At 50.0% G+C, this 21,852-nt stretch overlaps 1 protein-coding gene across 1 annotated transcript; it reads left to right on the top strand.

The window, feature by feature from the left end:
- The first annotated feature begins 591 nt into the window (after nt 1-591).
- LOC115178388 (NACHT, LRR and PYD domains-containing protein 3-like) lies at nt 592-20,238 on the top strand. The gene is made up of 3 exons (XM_029739555.1): nt 592-802; nt 17,244-17,501; nt 18,169-20,238. Exons 2-3 carry the CDS (start codon nt 17,270-17,272, stop codon nt 19,239-19,241), a joined length of 1,305 nt encoding a protein of 434 aa, XP_029595415.1. The 5' UTR covers nt 592-802; nt 17,244-17,269; the 3' UTR covers nt 19,242-20,238.
- Nucleotides 20,239-21,852: the final 1,614 nt, after the last annotated feature.

Here is a 21,852-nt window from a genome sequence, read left to right on the forward strand (position 1 = left end):
ATAGGCCTATTTTAGCTAAATCGACAAATGAAATTGATGAACTAAACAGACACTTAAACTAACACCTAAAAGGTAGACATTTTTAAGGCGTTCATGGTAAGATCATTCATAATAAACTTACACACAAACTGACACGTGTTACGTGACGTGAACACTATGTCTACATGACATGTACGTGTCACATGATGCCTTAGAAACAAACTTGTCTCCATTGAGAGTCCATGTTAATTCATGGCGTTATTTTATGGCGCTAGGAAGACTTTAGGTGACTTGGTGAGAGGGATCAGTAGCTCCACGAGGCTTAATTCTGGCATGAATCACCCCCCATAGTCCAGCGACCAATCGCACATGAGAACGAGACGCAGTAACAGAGAAGGGGCGGGTTCTTATGATATACTGACTAGCCCAGCCTAGGCATAGCCCGTTTCCAATTCTTCTTCTTTTCCTAGGGAGTTTTTCCCAGCCACCGTGCTTCTTTCACATGCATTGCTTGCTGTTTGGGGTTTTAGGCTGGGTTTCTGTACAGCACTTTGAGATTTCAGCTGATGTACGAAGGGCTATATAAATACATTTGATTTGATTTGATTCTTCAAGGGTCTATTATATTCATTAACGTCATGGATAGGGCTATTGTTGACCTATTTAAATAGGCTATAGACAAATACGAGAACGAGGCTATTATCGGTTAATGGCCCAAAAAGAGTAAGTAACTTTGACGTTTATTTCAAAATTCTCAAATAGCGCTCAACAAGGAAGTAAAAACTAAAACTAAAAGAATGCCAGACGAAGAAACAATTATCAGGTGAATCTTTTTTTTCTCCATCTTTATGTAGGAGGACAGACTTAGTCTACTTATTCCATAATGTATACAGTGTATCTCTTCTCTAGGCAGGTTTATATGGACTATCGACAAAAGCAATGTCGGACAAAACAATTATAATCATTGCGTCATGTGTAATGGAAACGGCAGATATAGGAGACGTTTTCAAAAGATCGACAGGTGTGGATTTTTCTTTTGTCTCGGACTTTCTTTATTGTGACAAATTATGATGGAAACGATGTTTCTTGAAAAAATGATAATTACCGAATAGGCTACTTTTGTAGGTACGTAGGGCATGTGATGTCATCACGTGACTATAAGCTCCACTTCCAACTATGAAAAATAATATTTATTTGCAGGACAAGGATTGTCCTGACTTTAAAGAATGCCTGAAATGCTTCGCTTTGCTTTTCTGGTTGGCTGGCAAGTTTCACCATTCAATTATTCAAGATTTACTGGAGTGCACGTTTCACCATGGCACCGTGGCGATACGTTGGCACATGAGAATTATTAGAATATGGCAAATATTAGTCAATTATTGCATTCTATCCATGCTGGCTTTCGCGAGCTACCTGAGACATGAAACAGATAGGTGGGAGGGCAGACAGGCTACCTGAGACATGAAACAGATTAGGTGTGAGGGCAGACAGGCTATCGCCAATTCATTAATGCTCATTTTATTATGTCATTACGCAAAGCTATTTTTATTTAGCCAAGATAGTTAATTGGATACGCACCCTAGCAGGCAATTGTCGAATTTGTTTTCTATGCGAACTTTCTAAATGTTGACATAAAAAATCGCTAGACAAGTTAATGGAAACATAAACTAGGTTTCCATCAAATTGGCGACAGATTTTAATGTGAATATTGTAATATCTGCATAAAAACAATATGCGCATTTCCCCCGATCAAATTGACTTGTGGACAGTGGCGATTTTAGCATGTAAATCTTTGTGGGGCAAAAAAACTAAATATTTGGGATGCATGTCAGTAAAACCACTACACAACACAACACTAAACAATACATTAATTGCACTATAACGGTGACAAACGTTGCCCACAAACTGTTAAGGCCTACATAAAGCTGTCCCAACAGCAGTCCCAACATCTTACCACTGCTACACCTGGCTATCAGCGGAGCCTTGTCTGGCAGTGAAATAGTTCATTCAGCCTCATTTACTGCATTTAAAAAAACATAGGTAATTGAGGTACTATGTACATGTAGGTAGGGGCAGGTATGAGGTCGTTGAGGTAATTGTGGTACTATGTACATGTAGGTAGCTGATTTGGCTGACTTGCTTAAACAAATGTGGTTTCTACTGACAATTAAGACGTACAAACTATGGCATAAGGGGAAGACAAGCAGATAAGAGGCAATTTGTAATTTCGATTAAGACATTAATGAGCGAGTGACGATGGACGTAGTTAATATAACTATTTGTTAAGCACTTTTGAAATGTACAGCATCAGTATTCAGAACATGGGTGGTTCTTACAGTGTTCTCCCTGTACACCAAGTCAGAACCGGAGGATAAATAAAGGGGCATACAAGCAGACAACGAAAGCTCTTACAATATTAGATTATTACATTTTTCAAAAACAGGTTATACATGTGCACCACCGAGTCAGAACAGGAACATTAGGTGAAATTAAGAGGTGAAAATAGACCAAATTATTAGGGTGAGGCACATGGGCTACTAACATCTTACTACACTACATACACTTAGTATTACTTTCTTAGCTACAGTATACATATCTCCCTGGCATATTACAGCATTTATGCAGCAGCATATAAGACATTTTTGGACTCACCTTGTTGTGATGTGCTCACAGGCGCGACGGTCCTTCGTGGACAAATTTTGTCATCAAAGAAAGATCCCAGATTTACAATTCCGAATTGGATGATCATTTAAAACGTATTTTGCCAGTTTGAGCTTGTTTATTTCCGACTTCCCAGTTGCAATGCTTGCAGTTAGCCACTGTTGAATTTGTGATTTCCAACTTGTGTAATGTTTATGTCCAGTGGCCGATGAGCAGCGATACATTTTATCTGTAATGCATCTTCGTTATTTCCTTGATGTCTCTTATCAAAGGGACACCTTTGTCACGGTTGTCTTCGTCCTCTGACGATATAACGAAATCGTCATCGGAAAATGTGGACCAATACGCAGCAGGTTCGTGAATGCTCATCTTGATTTTTATTCACTACAAAAATGAACATACAAAAATAACAAAATACGAACAACTAACAGTCTGTCAAAGCATAGTGCTTACACAGAACAATCACCCACAAAACACAAACACACCCTCATTTATGAGACTCTCAATCAAAGGCAGATAGACAACACCTGCCTTCAACTGAGAGCCCCAATCAACCAAACATAGAAACACACACACTAGATTCCACATAGAACTACCTAGACATAAACCAAAACCCGGACATACTAAATCAAACACCCTTTACACAAACACACCACCCTGAACCACATAAAACAAATACCCTCTGTCACGCCCTGACCAAACTACAAAACAATTAACCTTATATACTGGCCAGGACGTGACAGTACCCCCCCCTTAAAGGTGCTACCCCAGAAGCACCTTAACAAAAAAAAATTACCCCCAAACAATACCCAAAAGAAAATTCCCCCTTACTAAAGGGAGGGAAGGGAGGGTGGCTGCCGTCAACGACGGCACTGTGCTACACCCCCCCTCCCCAACCCACCTATATTGGAGGCGGCTCAGGTTCTGGCCGTTCCAGGCAGTCTGGGCAGTCTGGCGGTTCGGGGCAGTCTGGGCAGTCTATCAGCTCTGGGCGGTCTGGGCGGTCTGTCAGCTCCGGCAGGTCAGGGCAGTCTGTCAGCTCCGGCAGGTCAGGGCAGTCTGTCAGCTCCGGCAGGTCAGGGCAGTCTGTCAGCTCCGGCAGGTCAGGGCAGTCTGTCAGCTCCGGCAGGTCAGGGCAGTCTGTCAGCTCCGGCAGGTCAGGGCAGTCTGTCAGCTCCGGCAGGTCAGGGCAGTCTGTCAGCTCCGGCAGGTCAGGGCAGTCTGTCAGCTCCGGCAGGTCAGGGCAGTCTGTCAGCTCCGGCAGGTCAGGGCAGTCTGTCAGCTCCGGCAGGTCAGGGCAGTCTGTCAGCTCCGGCAGGTCAGGGCAGTCTGGCCACTCCGGCAGGTCAGGGCAGTCTGGCCACTCCGGCAGTTCAGGGCAGTCTGGCCACTCCGGCAGTTCAGGGCAGTCTGGCCACTCCGGCAGTTCAGGGCAGTCTGGCCACTCCGGCAGTTCAGGGCAGTCTGGCCACTCCGGCAGTTCAGGGCAGTCTGGCCACTCCGGCAGTTCAGGGCAGTCTGGCCACTCCGGCAGTTCAGGGCAGTCTGGCCACTCCGGCAGTTCAGGGCAGTCTGGCCACTCCGGCAGTTCAGGGCAGTCTGGCCACTCCGGCAGTTCAGGGCAGTCTGGCCACTCCGGCAGTTCAGGGCAGTCTGGCCACTCCGGCAGTTCAGGGCAGTCTGGCCACTCCGGCAGTTCAGGGCAGTCTGGCCACTCCGGCAGTTCAGCGCAGTCTGGCCACTCCGGCAGTTCAGCGCAGTCTGGCCACTCCGGCAGTTCAGCGCAGTCTGGCCACTCCGGCAGTTCAGCGCAGTCTGGCCACTCCGGCAGTTCAGCGCAGTCTGACCACTCCGGCGACTGTTGACTGACGGGCAGCTCCGACGACTGTTGACTGACGGGCAGCTCCGACGACTGTTGACTGACGGGCAGCTCCGACGACTGTTGACTGACGGGCAGCTCCGACGACTGTTGACTGACGGGCAGCTCCGACGACTGTTGACTGGCGGGCAGCTCCGACGACTGTTGACTGGCGGGCAGCTCCGACGACTGTTGACTGGCGGGCAGCTCCGACGACTGTTGACTGGCGGGCAGCTCCGACGACTGTTGACTGGCGGGCAGCTCCGACGACTGTTGACTGGCGGGCAGCTCTGACGACTGTTGACTGGCGAGGCTGGGTTTACGCACTTGCCGTTTAGTGCGGGGAGCGGGAACAGGACGAGTCGGACTGGGTGGACGCACTTCCGGGTCCGCACGAGAGACAGGAGCTGGAAACCCAGGGCTATGGAGGCGCACAGCCGGTCTAGATCTTACCTCCTGCACAACCCGCCTTGGCTCGATGGAACTAGTAGCCCTGCACGAGCGGAGTGCTCGTACAGGGCAGACTGGGCTGTGCAGGGGCTTGATGGTAGCCGTGCGTAGAGCGGGAGTTGGGTAGCCTGGTCCTCGGAGGCGTACCGGCGACCAGATGCGCTGCGCAGGCATCCTCCTACCAGGCTGGATGCCCGCTCTAGCACGGCACCTGCGAGGGGCTGGAATAACTCGCACCGGACTGTGCGTGCGTATGGGTGAGATATTGCGCTTCTCAGCGAAACATGGCGCTCCCCACCTCATACGCTCCTCCATATAACCACGGGTAGCTGGCCTCCGGCTCTTCCTAGGCCTAGCCAAACTACCCGTGTGCCCCCCCCCAAAATTTTCTTGGGGGTGCCTCTCGTGCTTCAACGCCAGTCTTGTCCCTCGGAAACGTTCCCGGTCCATACCCGCCTTACTCCTTTCCTCTCTCTCGCGTACCACCTGTTTCCAAGGAAGGCGATCTTTCCCTGCTTGGATTTCCTCCCAAGTGTAGGAGCCTTCTCCCTCCAAGATCTCCTCCCAAGTCCATCTCTCTCGTTTGTCCTCTTCGAAAACCGTCTGCTCCTTCCTCTGCTGCTTGGTCCTTGAGAGGTGGGTGATTCTGTCACGGTTGTCTTCGTCCTCTGACGATATAACGAAATCGTCATCGGAAAATGTGGACCAATATGCAGCAGGTTCGTGAATGCTCATCTTGATTTTTATTCACTACAAAAATGAACATACAAAAATAACAAAATACGAACAACTAACAGTCTGTCAAAGCATAGTGCTTACACAGAACAATCACCCACAAAACACAAACACAAACACACCCTCATTTATGAGACTCTCAATCAAAGGCAGATAGACAACACCTGCCTTCAACTGAGAGCCCCAATCAACCAAACATAGAAACACACACACTAGATTCCACATAGAACTACCTAGACATAAACCAAAACCCGGACATACTAAATCAAACACCCTTTACACAAACACACCACCCTGAACCACATAAAACAAATACCCTCTGTCACGCCCTGACCAAACTACAAAACAATTAACCTTATATACTGGCCAGGACGTGACAACCTTTTATTTTTTCAAAAATTCCTCGCCTTTTATTTTCTACAAAGACACTGTACTCTACACTGAGCCTTTTTATCAAATGGTTTATGAGACTGGAGAACACATTGTCGGGATTATTATACATTTCCTCCATACAGAATCTTTCTAGATTCTTGATATCCTTCGTCTGCAATTATGGACTGCCCTTTTCAATTCAAACCACAGGTTTTTAATGGGGGTTCTAGTCCGGAGACTGAGATGGCCATTTTAAGGCATCAAAAATGTGAAAAAAGTTCAAGCAGGTGTAGACTTTCTATAGACACTGTAGATGGACTCACTGTGTGAAATCTGTCCCCCATACATATAACATCTGTAAGGTCCCTCAGTCAAGTATTGAATTTCAAGCACAGATTTAACAACAAAGACCAGAGAGCTTTTCAAAAGCCTCATAAAGAAGGATAGTGATTGGTAGATGGGTAACAATACAAATTCAGACATTGAATATCTTTTTAAGCATGGTTAAGTTAATCATTATGCTGTGGATGATATATTAAGCCACCTAGACACATCAAATGCACAGTCGTCATTCTGAAATGAGCTGAAGGACAGGAAGTAGACCATTGGTGATTTTAAAACAGTTAAAGTTCAATGGCTGTGATGGGAGAAAACTGAGGATGGAGCAACAACATCGTAGTGACTCCACAATAATGACCTAAATGACAGAGTGAAAAGAAGAATACAAATATACAGAATAAAAAATATTCCCAAAACATGCATCCTACAGTGGGTTAACTGCCTTGTTCTAGGGCAGAACAACAGATTTTTTGCCTTGTCAGCTCAGGGATTTGAACTTGCAACCGTTTGGTTACTAGTCCAATGCTCTAGCCACTAGGCTACCTGCCACCCCAAGGTTTTTTAATTTAGGCCAAAAGTTTTTTTTTTCTTCTTCAGTAGAACTTTGCAACAAGGCACTAAAGTTCTACTGACGAAGGAAAAAATCATTTTAAATTCCAGTCAGTGTGTGGGTGGAGTCCAGTCAGTGTGTGGGTGGAGTCCAGTCAGTGTGTGGGTGGAGTCCAGTCAGTGTGTGGGGGGAGTCCAGTCAGTGTGTGGGGGGAGTCCAGTCAGTGTGTGGGTAGAGTCCAGTCAGTGTGTGGGTGGAGTCCAGTCAGTGTGTGGGTGGAGTCCAGTCAGTGTGTGGGGGGAGTCCAGTCAGTGTGTGGGGGGAGTCCAGTCAGTGTGTGGGTGGAGTCCAGTCAGTGTGTGGGTGGAGTCCAGTCAGTGTGTGGGTGGAGTCCAGTCAGTGTGTGGGTGGAGTCCAGTCAGTGTGTGGGTGGAGTCCAGTCAGTGTGTGGGTGGAGTCCAGTCAGTGTGTGGGTGGAGTCCAGTCAGTGTGTGGGTGGAGTCCAGTCAGTGTGTGGGTGGAGTCCAGTCAGTGTGTGGGTGGAGTCCAGTCAGTGTGTGGGTGGAGTCCAGTCAGTGTGTGGGTGGAGTCCAGTCAGTGTGTGGGTGGAGTCCAGTCAGTGTGTGGGTGGAGTCCAGTCAGTGTGTGGGTGGAGTCCAGTCAGTGTGTGGGTGGAGTCCAGTCAGTGTGTGGGTGGAGTCCAGTCAGTGTGTGGGTGGAGTCCAGTCAGTGTGTGGGTGGAGTCCAGTCAGTGTGTGGGTGGAGTCCAGTCAGTGGGAGTCCAGTCAGTGTGTGGGGGAGTCCAGTCAGTGTGTGGGGGGAGTCCAGTCAGTGTGTGGGGGAGTCCAGTCAGTGTGTGGGGGGAGTCCAGTCAGTGTGTGGGGGGAGTCCAGTCAGTGTGTGGGTGGAGTCCAGTCAGTGTGTGGGTGGAGTCCAGTCAGTGTGTGGGGGGAGTCCAGTCAGTGTGTGGGGGGAGTCCAGTCAGTGTGTGGGGGGAGTCCAGTCAGTGTGTGGGGGGAGTCCAGTCAGTGTGTGGGGGGAGTCCAGTCAGTGTGTGGGGGGAGTCCAGTCAGTGTGTGGGGGGAGTCCAGTCAGTGTGTGGGTGGAGTCCAGTCAGTGTGTGGGTGGAGTCCAGTCAGTGTGTGGGTGGAGTCCAGTCAGTGTGTGGGTGAGTCCAGTCAGTGTGTGGGTGGAGTCCAGTCAGTGTGTGGGTGGAGTCCAGTCAGTGTGTGGGTGGAGTCCAGTCAGTGTGTGGGTGGAGTCCAGTCAGTGTGTGGGTGGAGTCCAGTCAGTGTGTGGGTGGAGTCCAGTCAGTGTGTGGGTGGAGTCCAGTCAGTGTGTGGGTGGAGTCCAGTCAGTGTGTGGGTGGAGTCCAGTCAGTGTGTGGGTGGAGTCCAGTCAGTGTGTGGGTGGAGTCCAGTCAGTGTGTGGGTGGAGTCCAGTCAGTGTGTGGGTGGAGTCCAGTCAGTGTGTGGGGGGAGTCCAGTCAGTGTGTGGGGGGAGTCCAGTCAGTGTGTGGGGGGAGTCCAGTCAGTGTGTGGGGGGAGTCCAGTCAGTGTGTGGGTGGAGTCCAGTCAGTGTGTGGGTGGAGTCCAGTCAGTGTGTGGGGGGAGTCCAGTCAGTGTGTGGGGGGAGTCCAGTCAGTGTGTGGGGGGAGTCCAGTCAGTGTGTGGGGGGAGTCCAGTCAGTGTGTGGGGGGAGTCCAGTCAGTGTGTGGGGGGAGTCCAGTCAGTGTGTGGGGGGAGTCCAGTCAGTGTGTGGGTGGTGTTACGAAGCGGCTCAGAGTTCGCAACAAAAGGGAGACAACGTGGAGACAAGGAGTATCAAAAATATATATTTATTAGATACCATAACTATCACAACCAAAAACAAGGTGTCTGCATGGAGAGAGTCTCTCCAATGACTGTGGAAGAGTTGTCTTTATCCTGGGACACACCCGAGCCCAGGTGTTTCCCATCTAGCTGACGACCCTTCCAACTCCGCCCACCAGCATCCTAATAAGGAACAAGAGCAAAGAGAGAAATACAGCAGACAGAGTGGGAGGGTCGTCACACACCCCCCCATAAAACCGGGGGACCAACAAGGGCCCCGGAACAACGTACCAGCCTCTGCGTGCCAAATTGACACAGGCCTCTGCGTGCCAAATTGACACAGGCCTCTGCGTGCCAAATTGACACAGGCCTCTGCGTGCCAAATTGACACAGGCCTCTGCGTGCCAAATTGACACAGGCCTCTGCGTGCCAAATTGACACAGGCCTCTGCGTGCCAAATTGACACAGGCCTCTGCGTGCCAAATTGACACAGGCCTCTGCGTGCCAAATTGACACAGGCCTCTGCGTGCCAAATTAACAAGAGGTTACATGTTCACCTTCCACTTGCCCCAGCCAACCTCCTTCTCCCCAGACCTCAGCCAACCTCCTTCTCCCCAGACCTCAGCCAACCTCCTTCTCCCCAGACCTCAGCAACCTTTTTGTGCACAGGAAGCAACATTTAAGAGGAAAGGAGAACACAAGACCAGGAGGGAACAGACAGGAAAGTTAGAACATGACAAAACCAACCAATGGTCAGTCACATAACACTCAGGAACAGGGCACACAAGAGACCGTATCTCCCAACGGTTCATAGTCACTCCAACGGTTCATAGTCACTCCAACGGTTCATAGTCACTCCAACGGTTCATAGTCACTCCAACGATTCATAGTCACTCCAACGATTCATGCTGAGCACACCAGACCACAACAAGAGAATACAATCACACCGGGCACCACAGAAAAGAGATGAGAAATGGAGCTTCCCCAAAACCTACAATAACTCAACCCTAGTCTTCATGCAGATTTGCAGTGGGTAATTATGCACTGTAGCCTGCTGGCGAGGAAGTAACCCCCCAGCACGCTGGTAGATTCCACCAAGCCACGGATGTGCCCCCGAGACAACTGCTCAGTCCACAGACACCACACAAAAATAACAAACATTAACAATGCCCAACATATTCCAAAATGAAACACGTCGCTAAGCCTATCAGGGGAAAAAGGCTATAGCTCCGGGTAGTAAGTTTCACTACCCTATCCAAATCTCCCACCGAGGTACACAGCTGATTGCACTCACGTCCTCAGACCAATGTCCCAACAACAAGTAGAACAAGCGTTTCCAGGCTGGGCAGGGCCTGGAAACTAACCAATGTACTCTCTCCAACACAGCACACAAACCAAACAAACAAAAGCAACCAGTACTGAGCACCAAACTCAAACTAACAAACCAAGCACCTCAATTTAACATACCTCCACGTTTTCTCCCAAACACAAGTTCAAGATCCCGGATGAGCTCCCACTTGTTACGAACCGGCTCAGAGTTCGCAACAAAAGGGAGACAACGTGGAGACAAGGAGTATCAAAAATATATATTTATTAGATACCATAACTATCACAACCAAAAACAAGGTGTCTGCATGGAGAGAGTCTCTCCAATGACTGTGGAAGAGTTGTCTTTATCCTGGGACACACCCGAGCCCAGGTGTTTCCCATCTAGCTGACGACCCTTCCAACTCCGCCCACCAGCATCCTAATAAGGAACAAGAGCAAAGAGAGAAATACAGCAGACAGAGTGGGAGGGTCGTCACAGTGGAGTCCAGTCAGTGTGTGGGTGGAATCCAGTCAGCGTGTGGGCAGAGTCCAGTCAGCGTGTGGGCGGAGTCCAGTCAGCGTGTGGGCGGAGTCCAGTCAGCGTGTGGGCGGAGTCCAGTCAGCGTGTGGGCGGAGTCCAGTCAGCGTGTGGGCGGAGTCCAGTCAGCGTGTGGGTGGAGTCCAGTCAGCGTGTGGGTAGAGTCCAGTCAGCGTGTGGGTAGAGTCCAGTCAGCGTGTGGGTAGAGTCCAGTCAGAGTGTGGGTGGATTCCAGTCAGTGTGTGGGTGGATTCCAGTCAGCGTGTGGGTAGAGTCCAGTCAGCGTGTGGGTAGAGTCCAGTCAGCGTGTGGGTAGAGTCCAGTCAGCGTGTGGGTGGAATCCAGTCAGTGTGTGGGTAGAGTCCAGTCAGTTTGTGGGTAGAGTCCAGTCAGTGTGTGGGTAGAGTCCAGTCAGTGTGTGGGTAGATCAATGTGTGGGTAGAGTCCAGTCAGTGTGTGGGTGGATTCCAGTCAGCGTGTGGGTAGAGTCCAGTCAGCGTGTGGGTAGAGTCCAGTCAGCGTGTGGGTGGAATCCAGTCAGCGTGTGGGTGGAGTCCAGTCAGCGTGTGGGTGGAGTCCAGTCAGCGTGTGGGTGGAGTCCAGTCAGCGTGTGTGTGGAATCCAGTCAGCGTGTGGGTGGAGTCCAGTCAGCGTGTGGGTAGAGTCCAGTCAGCGTGTGGGTAGAGTCCAGTCAGCGTGTGGGTGGAATCCAGTCAGTGTGTGGGTAGAGTCCAGTCAGTTTGTGGGTAGAGTCCAGTCAGTGTGTGGGTAGAGTCCAGTCAGTGTGTGGGTAGATCAATGTGTGGGTAGAGTCCAGTCAGTGTGTGGGTGGAATCCAGTCAGTGTGTGGGTAGAGTCCAGTCAGTTTGTGGGTAGAGTCCAGTCAGTGTGTGGGTAGATCAATGTGTGGGTAGAGTCCAGTCAGTGTGTGGGTGGATTCCAGTCAGCGTGTGGGTAGAGTCCAGTCAGCGTGTGGGTAGAGTCCAGTCAGCGTGTGGGTGGAATCCAGTCAGTGTGTGGGTAGAGTCCAGTCAGTTTGTGGGTAGAGTCCAGTCAGTGTGTGGGTAGAGTCCAGTCAGTGTGTGGGTGGAGTCCAGTCAGTGTGTGGGTGGAATCCAGTCAGTGTGTGGGTGGATTCCAGTCAGCGTGTGGGTGGATTCCAGTCAGCGTGTGGGTAGAGTCCAGTCAGCGTGTGGGTAGAGACCAGTCAGCGTGTGGGTAGAGTCCAGTCAACGTGTGGGTGGAGTCCAGTCAGCGTGTGGGTGGAGTCCAGTCAGTGTGTGGGTGGAGTCCAGTCAGTGTGTGGGTAGAGTCCAGTCAGCGTGTGGGTAGAGTCCAGTCAGCGTGTGGGTAGAGTCCAGTCAGCGTGTGGGTAGAGTCCAGTCAGCGTGTGGGTAGAGTCCAGTCAGCGTGTGGGTAGAGTCCAGTCAGCGTGTGGGTAGAGTCCAGTCAGCGTGTGGGTAGAGTCCAGTCAGCGTGTGGGTAGAGTCCAGTCAGCGTGTGGGTGGAGTCCAGTCAGCGTGTCAGCGTGTGGGTAGAGTCCAGTCAACGTGTGGGTAGAGTCCAGTCAGCGTGTGGGTGGAGTCCAGTCAGCGTGTGGGTGGAGTCCAGTCAGCGTGTGGGTGGAGTCCAGTCAGCGTGTGGGTGGAGTCCAGTCAGCGTGTGGGTGGAGTCCAGTCAGCGTGTGGGTGGAGTCCAGTCAGCGTGTGGGTAGAGTCCAGTCAGCGTGTCAGCGTGTGGGTAGAGTCCAGTCAGCGTGTGGGTAGAGTCCAGTCAGCGTGTGGGTAGAGTCCAGTCAGCGTGTCGGTAGATCAATGTGTGGGTAGAGTCCAGTCAGCGTGTGGGTAGAGTCCAGTCAGCGTGTGGGTGGAGTCCAGTCAGTGTGTGGGTAGATCAATGTGTGGGTAGAGTCCAGTCAGCGTGTGGGTAGAGTCCAGTCAGTGTGTGGGTAGAGTCCAGTCAGCGTGTGGGTAGAGTCCAGTCAGCGTGTTGGTCGAGTCCAGTCAGCGTGTGGGTCGAGTCCAGTCAGTGTGTGGGTCGAGTCCAGTCAGCGTGTGGGTAGAGTCCAGTCAGCGTGTCAGCGTGTGGGTAGAGTCCAGTCAGTGTGTGGGTAGAGTCCAGTCAGCGTGTGGGTAGAGTCCAGTCAGCGTGTGGGTAGAGTCCAGTCAGTGTGTGGGTGGAGTCCAGTCAGCGTGTGGGTGGAGTCCAGTCAGTTTGTGGGTGGAGTCCAGTCAGCGTGTGGGTGGAGTCCAGTCAGCGTGTGGGTGGAGTCCAGTCAGCGTGTGGGTGGAGTCCAGTCAGCGTGTGAGTGGAGTCCAGTCAGCGTGTGGGTGGAGTCCAGTCAGCGTGTCAGCGTGTGGGTAGAGTCCAGTCAGCGTGTGGGTGTAGTCCAGTCAGCGTGTGGGTGGAGTCCAGTTAGCGTGTGGGTGGAGTCCAGTCAGCGTGTGGGTGGAGTCCAGTCAGCGTGTGGGTAGAGCCCAGTCAGTGTGTGGGTGGAGTCCAGTCAGCGTGTGGGTAGAGTCCAGTCAGCGTGTCAGCGTGTGGGTAGAGTCCAGTCAGTGTGTGGGTGGAGTCCAGTCAGTGTGTGGGTGGAGTCCAGTCAGTGTGTGGGTGGAGTCCAGTCAGCGTGTGGGTAGAGTCCAGTCAGCGTGTCAGCGTGTGGGTAGAGTCCAGTCAGCGTGTCGGTAGATCAATGTGTGGGTAGAGTCCAGTCAGCGTGTGGGTAGAGTCCAGTCAGCGTGTGGGTAGAGTCCAGTCAGCGTGTGGGTAGAGTCCAGTCAGCGTGTGGGTAGAGTCCAGTCAGTGTGTGGGTAGATCAATGTGTGGGTAGAGTCCAGTCAGCGTGTGGGTAGAGTCCAGTCAGTGTGTGGGTAGCGTCCAGTCAGCGTGTGGGTAGAGTCCAGTCAGCGTGTTGGTCGAGTCCAGTCAGCGTGTGGGTCGAGTCCAGTCAGCGTGTGGGTCGAGTCCAGTCAGCGTGTGGGTAGAGTCCAGTCAGCGTGTCAGCATGTGGGTAGAGTCCAGTCAGTGTGTGGGTAGAGTCCAGTCAGTGTGTGGGTAGATCAATGTGTGGGTAGAGTCCAGTCAGCGTGTGGGTAGAGTCCAGTCAGCGTGTGGGTAGAGTCCAGTCAGCGTGTGGGTAGAGTCCAGTCAGCGTGTGGGTAGAGTCCAGTCAGCGTGTGGGTAGAGTCCAGTCAGTGTGTGGGTAGAGTCCAGTCAGTGTGTGGGTTGATCAATGTGTGGGTAGAGTCCAGTCAGCGTGTGGGTAGAGTCCAGTCAGCGTGTGGGTAGAGTCCAGTCAGCGTGTGGGTAGAGTCTAGTCCAGTCAGTGTGGGTAGAGTTTAGTCCAGTCAGTGTGTGGGTGGAGTCCAGTCAGTGTGTGGGTAGAGTCTAGTCAGTGTGCATAGATCTGGTGCAAGAGAGTCAGTGCAAATAAAAAAGGGGTCAATGCAAATAGTCAGGTCAGCCATTTGATTATCAAATCAAATCAAAGTTTATTTGTCACGTGCGCTGAATACAACAGGTGTAGACCTTACAGTGAAATGTTTACTTACAGGCTCTAACCAATAGTGTAAAAAAGGTATTAGGTGAACAATAGGTAGGTAAAGAAATAAAACAACATTAAAAAGACAGGCTATATACAGTAGTGAGGCTATAAAAGTAGCGAGGCTACATACACCTGCCAGTTGGTCAGCACATGCCCGGAGCACACATCCTGGTAATCCGTCTGGCCCTGGAGCCTTGTGTATGTTGACCTGTTTAAAGGTCTTACTCACGTCGGCTACGGAGAGTGTGATCACACAGTCGTCTGGAACTAATGCTCTCATGCATGCCTCAGTGTTGCTTGCCTCGAAGCAAGCATAGAAGTGATTTAGCTCATCTGGTAGGCTTGTGTCACTGGGCAGCTTGCGGCTGTGCTTCCCTTTGTAGTCTGTAATAGTTTGTAAGCCCTGCCACATAAGACGAGCATCGGAGCTGGTGTAGTATGATTCAATCTTAGCCCTGTATTGACGCTTTGCCAGTTTGATGGTTCGTCGCAGGGCATAGTAGGATTTCTTGTAAGCTTCCGGGTTAGAGTCCCGCACCTTGAAAGCGGCAGCTCTACCCTTTAGCTCAGTGCGAATGTTGCCTGTAATCCATGGCTTCTGGTTGGGGTATGTACGTACAGTCACTGTGGGGACGACGTCCTCGATGCACTTATTGATAAAGCCAGTGACTGATATGGTGTACTCCTCAATGTCATCAGATGAATCCCGGAACATATTCCAGTCTGTGATAGCAGAACAGTCCTGTAGTTTAGCATCTGCTTCATCTGACCACTTTTTTATAGACCGAGTCACTGGTGCTTCCTGCTTTAATTTTTGCTTGTAAGCAGGAATCAGGAGGATAGAGTTGTGGTTGGATTTACCAAATGGAGGGCGAGGGAGAGCTTTGTATGCATCTCTGTGTGTGGAGTATAGCTGATCTAGATTTTTTTCTCCTCTGGTTGCACATTTAACATGTTGATGGAAATTTGGTAGAATTTATTTAAGTTTCCCTGCATTAAAGTCTCCGGCCACTAGGAGCGCCGCCTCTGGGTGAGTGGTTTCCTGTTTGCTTATTTCCTTATACAGCTGACTGAGTGCGGTCTTAGTGCCAGCATCTGTCTGTGGTGGTAAATAAACAGCCACGAAAAGTATAGCTGAAAACTCTCTAGGCAAGTAGTGTGGCCTGCAATTTATCACAATATACTCTTCAGGCAAGCAAAATCTAAAGACTTCCTTAGATTTTGTGCACCAGCTGTTGTTTACAAATATGCACAGACCGCCCCGTCTTACCGGAGTGTGTTGTTCTATCTTGCCGGTGCAGTGTGTATTCCGCTAGCTGAATATCCATGTCGTTCATTCAGCCACGATTCCGTGAAACATAGGATATTACAGTTTTTGATGTCCCGTTGGTAGGATATTCGTGATCGTACCTCGTCTAGTTTATTGTCCAATGATTGCACGTTGGCGAGTACTATTGACGGTAACGGCAGCTTTCCCAGTTGCCTTCTCCGGGTCCTGACCAGGCATCCGGCTCTTTCTCTTCTGTACCTGCGTCGCTTCCTCTTGCAAATAACGGGGATGTCAGCCCTGCCAGGTGTTTGGAGAATGTCTTGTGCGTCTTGTTTGTTGTTGAAAAAATCTTAGTCTAATCCGAGGTGAGTGATCGCTGTCCTGATATCCAGAAGCTCTTTTTTTTCCATAAGATACGGTTACATAAACATTATGTACAAAATAAGTTACAAATAACGTGAAAAAATCCCACATAATGGCACAATTGGTTGGGCGCCCGTAAAACTGCTGCCATTTCTTCCGGCGCCATTTTTAACTGTTCAGCAGTCTAATGGTTTGAGGGCAGAAGATGTTCAGGAGCTTTTTGCGAGCGGAAAAACGTGCACCCCTTTGGGTCCCTAGGACCGAGTCTAGAAAACCATGATGATAAAGCCACTAGCCTGTACTGCAGGTCCCTGTGTGTTATGATAAAGCCACTAGCCTGTACTGCAGGTCCCTGTGTGTTATGATAAAGCCACTAGCCTGTACTGCAGGTCCCTGTGTGTTATGATAAAGCCACTAGCCTGTACTGCAGGTCCCTGTGTGTTATGATAAAGCCACTAGCCTGTTCTGCAGGTCCCTGTGTGTTAAGATAAAGCCACTAGCCTGTACTGCAGGTCCCTGTGTGTTATGATAAAGCCACTAGCCTGTACTGCAGGTCCCTGTGTGTTATGATAAAGCCACTAGCCTGTTCTGCAGGTCCCTGTGTGTTAAGATAAAGCCACTAGCCTGTACTGCAGGTCCCTGTGTGTTATGATAAAGCCACTAGCCTGTACTGCAGGTCCCTGTGTGATATGATAAAGCCACTAGCCTGTACTGCAGGTCCCTGTGTGTTATGATAAAGCCACTAGCCTGTACTGCAGGTCCCTGTGTGTTATGATAAAGCCACTAGCCTGTACTGCAGGTTCCTGTGTGATATGATAAAGCCACTAGCCTGTACTGCAGGTCCCTGTGTGTTATGATAAAGCCACTAGCCTGTACTGCAGGTCCCTGTGTGTTATGATAAAGCCACTAGCCTGTACTGCAGGTCCCTGTGTGTTATGATAAAGCCACTAGCCTGTACTGCAGGTCCCTGTGTGTTATGATAAAGCCACTAGCCTGTACTGCAGGTCCCTGTGTGTTATGATAAAGCCACTAGCCTGTACTGCAGGTCCCTGTGTGTTATGATGAAGCCACTAGCCTGTACTGCAGGTCCCTGTGTGTTAAGATAAAGCCACTAGCCTGTACTGCAGGTCCCTGTGTGTTATGATAAAGCCACTAGCCTGTACTGCAGGTCCCTGTGTGTTATGATAAAGCCACTAGCCTGTACTGCAGGTCCCTGTGTGTTATGATAAAGCCACTAGCCTGTACTGCAGGTCCCTGTGTGTTATGATAAAGCCACTAGCCACAGTCTGTAAGATTTCAAGTCATTTCAACTAATGGAATATAGGACTTCAATGAAGAAATATTTACAATTATCTTACCTTGTCATAACCAATAAGCTAAGGACCTATTAGCATACTCAAATGTTTATGTTTTTGTTGTTAAACTTACTCCTTATGTTGTCTCTCTGTCTCTCTGTCTCTCTCAGGGGGAGGACACTGACTGTCTGATATCATGGATCAGACTCCTCAGTCTCTCACTCCAGCCCAGCATTCTGGTCCTTCGTCCTCCATTACGTCTCAACCTGCCCCTACACCGTCCTCCATCATGGCTCAACCTGCTCATCCACTGTCCTCCATTATGGCTCAGGGTGGTTCTGTTGTCGCTGCACCCCAACTTGTTGGCTGCAGTGTTGCAGGTTCAGTTTATCAACACATCAGTGTTACTATGGCTTTGCATGGTGCTGGTAAGACAATTCTTTATTGTTATTTTTGTAGCTCAACAAAAACAAGACCAATTATTACAAAATTTGTATTAGTTAAAATGCAGTGTCCCTGTCAAATAATACAATACTATTAAGCTAATATTTTGTGTTCTGAAAGGGTACGACAGTTGAACTAAGCTCATGAGGTATTTGTAAGTTGTATTCTTCAAGAATCAATGGATATACAGTATATGATTCATTTTAAAGTCCAGAAATGGATGTACCAATTGTAGATTAACACACACACACACACACACACACACACACACACACACACACACACACACACACACACACACACACACACACACACACACACACACACACACACACACTCACACTCATAAAGTACGCCCATAAAGGAAATTGGACTTTGAAACCAGTAACTGAAGGTATTAAGCCTTCCCTGTAGCTCAGTTGGTAGAGCATGGTGTTTGCAACACCAGGGTTGAGGGTTTGATTCCCACGGGGGGCCAGCACAGAAAAAAAAAAAAATGTATGAAATGTATGCATTCACTGCTGTAAGTCGCTCTGGATAAGAGCGTCTGCTAAATGACGTAAATGTATTGTGTTCGTTACGTTACTGAATACTGCAGATAAAAGATACTTTATACATCCAACGACACTATCAATTTTCTTTCCTCATTAGATGAAGAGCTGCCAAAAGTCAAGGTCAAACACAAGTCCAACATGAAGAAGAAGTTTGGGAGCATCTTTGAGGGGCTTGGAAAACGGGGAAACCCAACATTGCTTGACAAGATCTACACAGAGCTCTACATCACAGCTTGGGAGAGTGAAGGGGTTAATAAAGAGCATGAGGTATGGCAGATTGAAGATACGGCTCAGACCAAAGCATTTCAAGACCATGCAATCAACTGCAATGACATGTTTAGATCTTTAGACCCTAAGACAGAGGAACATAATGACAAATCCCAATCCAAACAAGAGGTACCCATCAGAACTGTGCTGACAAAGGGCATCGCTGGCATCGGAAAAACAGTCTCAGTGCAGAAGTTCATCCTTGACTGGGCAGAAGGAATAGCCAATCAGGATGTAGATTTTGTCTTCACACTTCCATTTAGGGACTTGAATTTGATCAAAGATGACTGCAATCTCTTGGAACTCCTGAGTGACTTCCACCCTGAACTAACAGATATGAAGGATGCAAAGGTGGTTGACGGTAAAGTTGTGATCATCTTTGATGGCCTCGATGAAAGCCAACTTCCACTGTGTTTCCATAACAACAAGAGGTTGTCTAATGTAACCAAGACAACATCAGTGGACGTGCTGCTGACAAACCTCATCAAGGGGAATCTGCTTCCTTCTGCTCTCCTCTGGATAACCTCCCGACCAGCAGCAGTTGATAAGATACCCTCTGACTGTTTTGACCGTGTCACTGAAGTTCGAGGATTCAACGACCCACAGAAAGAAGAATACTTCAAGAAGAGATTCAGTGATGATGAGAACCTGGCCAGCAAAATCATCTCCCACATAAAGACATCAAAAATCCTCCACATCATGTGCCACATACCGGTCTTCTGTTGGATTACTGCCATGGTTTTTGGGAAAATGTTGAGCGAAAATGACCATGGAAAAGTCCCTCTGACTGAGATGTACATTCGCTTCCTACTCACTCTGACAAACATGAAGAACAAGAAGTACCATGGGAAAACCAACCAGATCCTCGTAATTTGTCAGAGTCTGACGTACAGATCATTCTGAAGCTTGGAAAACTAGCCTTCCAAAACCTGGAAAAGAGCAATCGGGTGTTTTCTGAAGACTATTTGAGAGAGTGTGGCATTGATGTCAACGAAGCCTTCTTGCTCTCAGGGATGGGCACAGAGATCTTCAGAGGAGAGGCCCCTGTGTTTCAAGCAAAGATTACAGCTTTGTGCATCTCACCATTCAAGAGTTCTTCTCAGCACTCTATGTTGCTTTCTCATATGCCAGTGAAAATGTCAACCCATTTCGTTTAAGAGACTACCAAGAGCTACCAAGAACAAATCACAGTGATTCTGGAGACACATATTTTGGAGACGGGGAGGATGACTGCAGGGATGATGGCTACAGGGATGATGACTACCGGGATGATGACTACCGGGATGATGACTACAGGGATGATGACTACAGGGATGATGACTACAGGGATGATGACTACAGGGATGATGACTTCAGGGATGATGACTGCAGGGATGATGACTGCAGGGATGATGACTGCAGGGATGATGACTGCAGGGATGATGGCTACAGGGATGATGACTACAGGGATGATGACTACCGGGATGATGACTGCAGGGATGATGACTGCAGGGATGATGACTGCAGGGATGATGACTACAGGGATGATGACTGCAGGGATGATGACTACAGGGATGATGACTACAGGGATGATGACTACAGGGATGATGACTACAGTGATGAGGGCTACAGTGATGAGGGCTACAGGGATGATAGCTGGAGCGAGGACAAAGACTACAGGCCACAACACAGCGGTTCTCAGCAGCAGCAGAAAACATTGCATGACTTGCAGAGGAGTGCGGTGGATGAATCTTTGAACAGCGAGACCGGTCACTTAGACCTCTTCCTCCGCTTCCTTCTGGGCATCTCACTGGAGTCCAATCAGATACTCTTGGAAAGCCTAAAGCTCCAGACAGAGGGAGACACAGAGAGCATCCAGAAGACCATCCAGTACATCAAAGATAGACTTTCAGACAAAAAACAAAGACAATATCCCTCCCCAGAGAGGTGCATCAATCTCTTTCTCTGTTTGATTGAGTTGAACGATACCTCGTTTGTGAATTAAATTAATGTCACGTCCTGACCCTGGTAAGAGGTCATTTTCCTTAGTAGGGTGGTCAGGGCATGACAGGTGGTTGTTTTGGGTGGTTTTGGGTTTTCTGTTTCTATGTGGGGGAGGTTTTGGGTTTTCTGTTTCTCCAGGAAGAGAAGCGGGACTAAGCAGGATGGGGAGTATCTGGAGTCATGGACCTGGGAGGAGATCCTAGATGGGGCAGGACCGTGGACAAGACCGGGAGAGTATCGTCGCCCGCCGGAGGAGATAGAGGCAGCGATGGTGGAACGGCGATACTGGGAGGAGCGGCTAGGAAGGCAACAGGAGACCGAGAGGCAGCGGCAAAAAAAAAAGGGGGGGGGGGCACACGGGTAGATTGGCTAAGGCGGTTGTAAGACCTGAGCCAACTCCCCGTACTTACCGTGGGGAGCAAGTGACTGAACAAGCACCGTCCTATGCGGTGATGCGCACTGTTTCGTCCATGCGCACTCACAGCCCGGTGCGCTCGGTACAACCTCCTCACAGTTACCGTGCGAGAGTGGGCCGTCAGCCAAGAAGAAGTGCGCCGGCTCAGCGTATCTGGTCTCCAGTGCGCCTCTTCGGCCCAGGTTATCCTGCGCCTCCTCTACGCACGGTACCCCCCATTCACCAGCGCAACACAGTTCGTCCTGTACCTGCGCTCTGCCCGTGCTGGGCGAGAAGAACCATCCAGCCAGGACGGGGTGTGTCAGCCCCGAGCTCCAGACCTCCAGTGTGCCTCCATGGCCCAGTACGTCCTGTGCCTGCTCCTCGCACTCTTCCTCCAGTGCGCCTCCACAGCCCGGAGCCTTCCAGCGACGCTCCTCAGCCCGGAGCCTCCAGCGACGCTCCTCAGCCGGAGCCTCCAGCGACGTTCCCCAGCCCGGAGCCTCCAGCGACGCTCCCTAGTCCGGAGCCTCCAGCGGCGGCCTGCAGCCCAGAGCCTTCAGCGGCGGCCTGCAGCCCAGAGCCTTCAGCGGCGGCCTGCAGCCCGCATCCTCCAGCGGCGGCCTGTAGGTCGGAACCTCCAGCGGTGGTTGGCAGCGCAGAGCCTACGGTATTGATCTACAGTCCGATTCCTCTAATAATCCACAGGTCGGTGGTACAGAGGCGGAGGGATCTGCGGGCGGAACGAGGGTTACGCCCTGATCCGGAGCCACCTCCGTTGCTGGAGGATCGGAGGGAGAGGGAGGTTCTGGGTGTAGCACATGAGCCGCCATAGAAGTTTGTCACACTCCCTACCCTCCCTGCCCTCCCTTTGTGTTTGGGATTGTTTTTGTTGGGTTTTTGTTTGGGTGCAGTCGGAGTCTGCACCTTTGGAGGGGAGGCACTGTCACGTCCTGACCCTGGTAAGAGGTCATTTTTCCTTTATGGAGTGGTCAGGGCGTGACAGGTGGTTGTTTTGGGGTTTTCTGTTTCTATGTGGGGTTTTTCTAGATTTCTATTTCTATGTTTCGGCCAGATATGGTTTCCAATCAGAGACAGCTGTCTATCGTTGTCTCTGATTGGAAGCCATACTTAGGC

Source organism: Salmo trutta, chromosome 38 (assembly GCF_901001165.1).
Source record: "Salmo trutta chromosome 38, fSalTru1.1, whole genome shotgun sequence".
Classification (NCBI taxonomy): domain Eukaryota; kingdom Metazoa; phylum Chordata; class Actinopteri; order Salmoniformes; family Salmonidae; genus Salmo; species Salmo trutta.

What these genes read in the sequence shown, in the direction of transcription:
- LOC115178388 (XM_029739555.1), top strand. Translation starts at nt 17,270, where the DNA reads ATGGATCAGACTCCTCAGTCTCTCACTCCAGCCCAGCATTCTGGTCCT. An exon ending in TATGGCTTTGCATGGTGCTG is followed by an intron (nt 17,502 to 18,168) that starts GTAAGACAATTC and finishes TTTCCTCATTAG; the next exon opens with ATGAAGAGCTGCCAAAAGTC.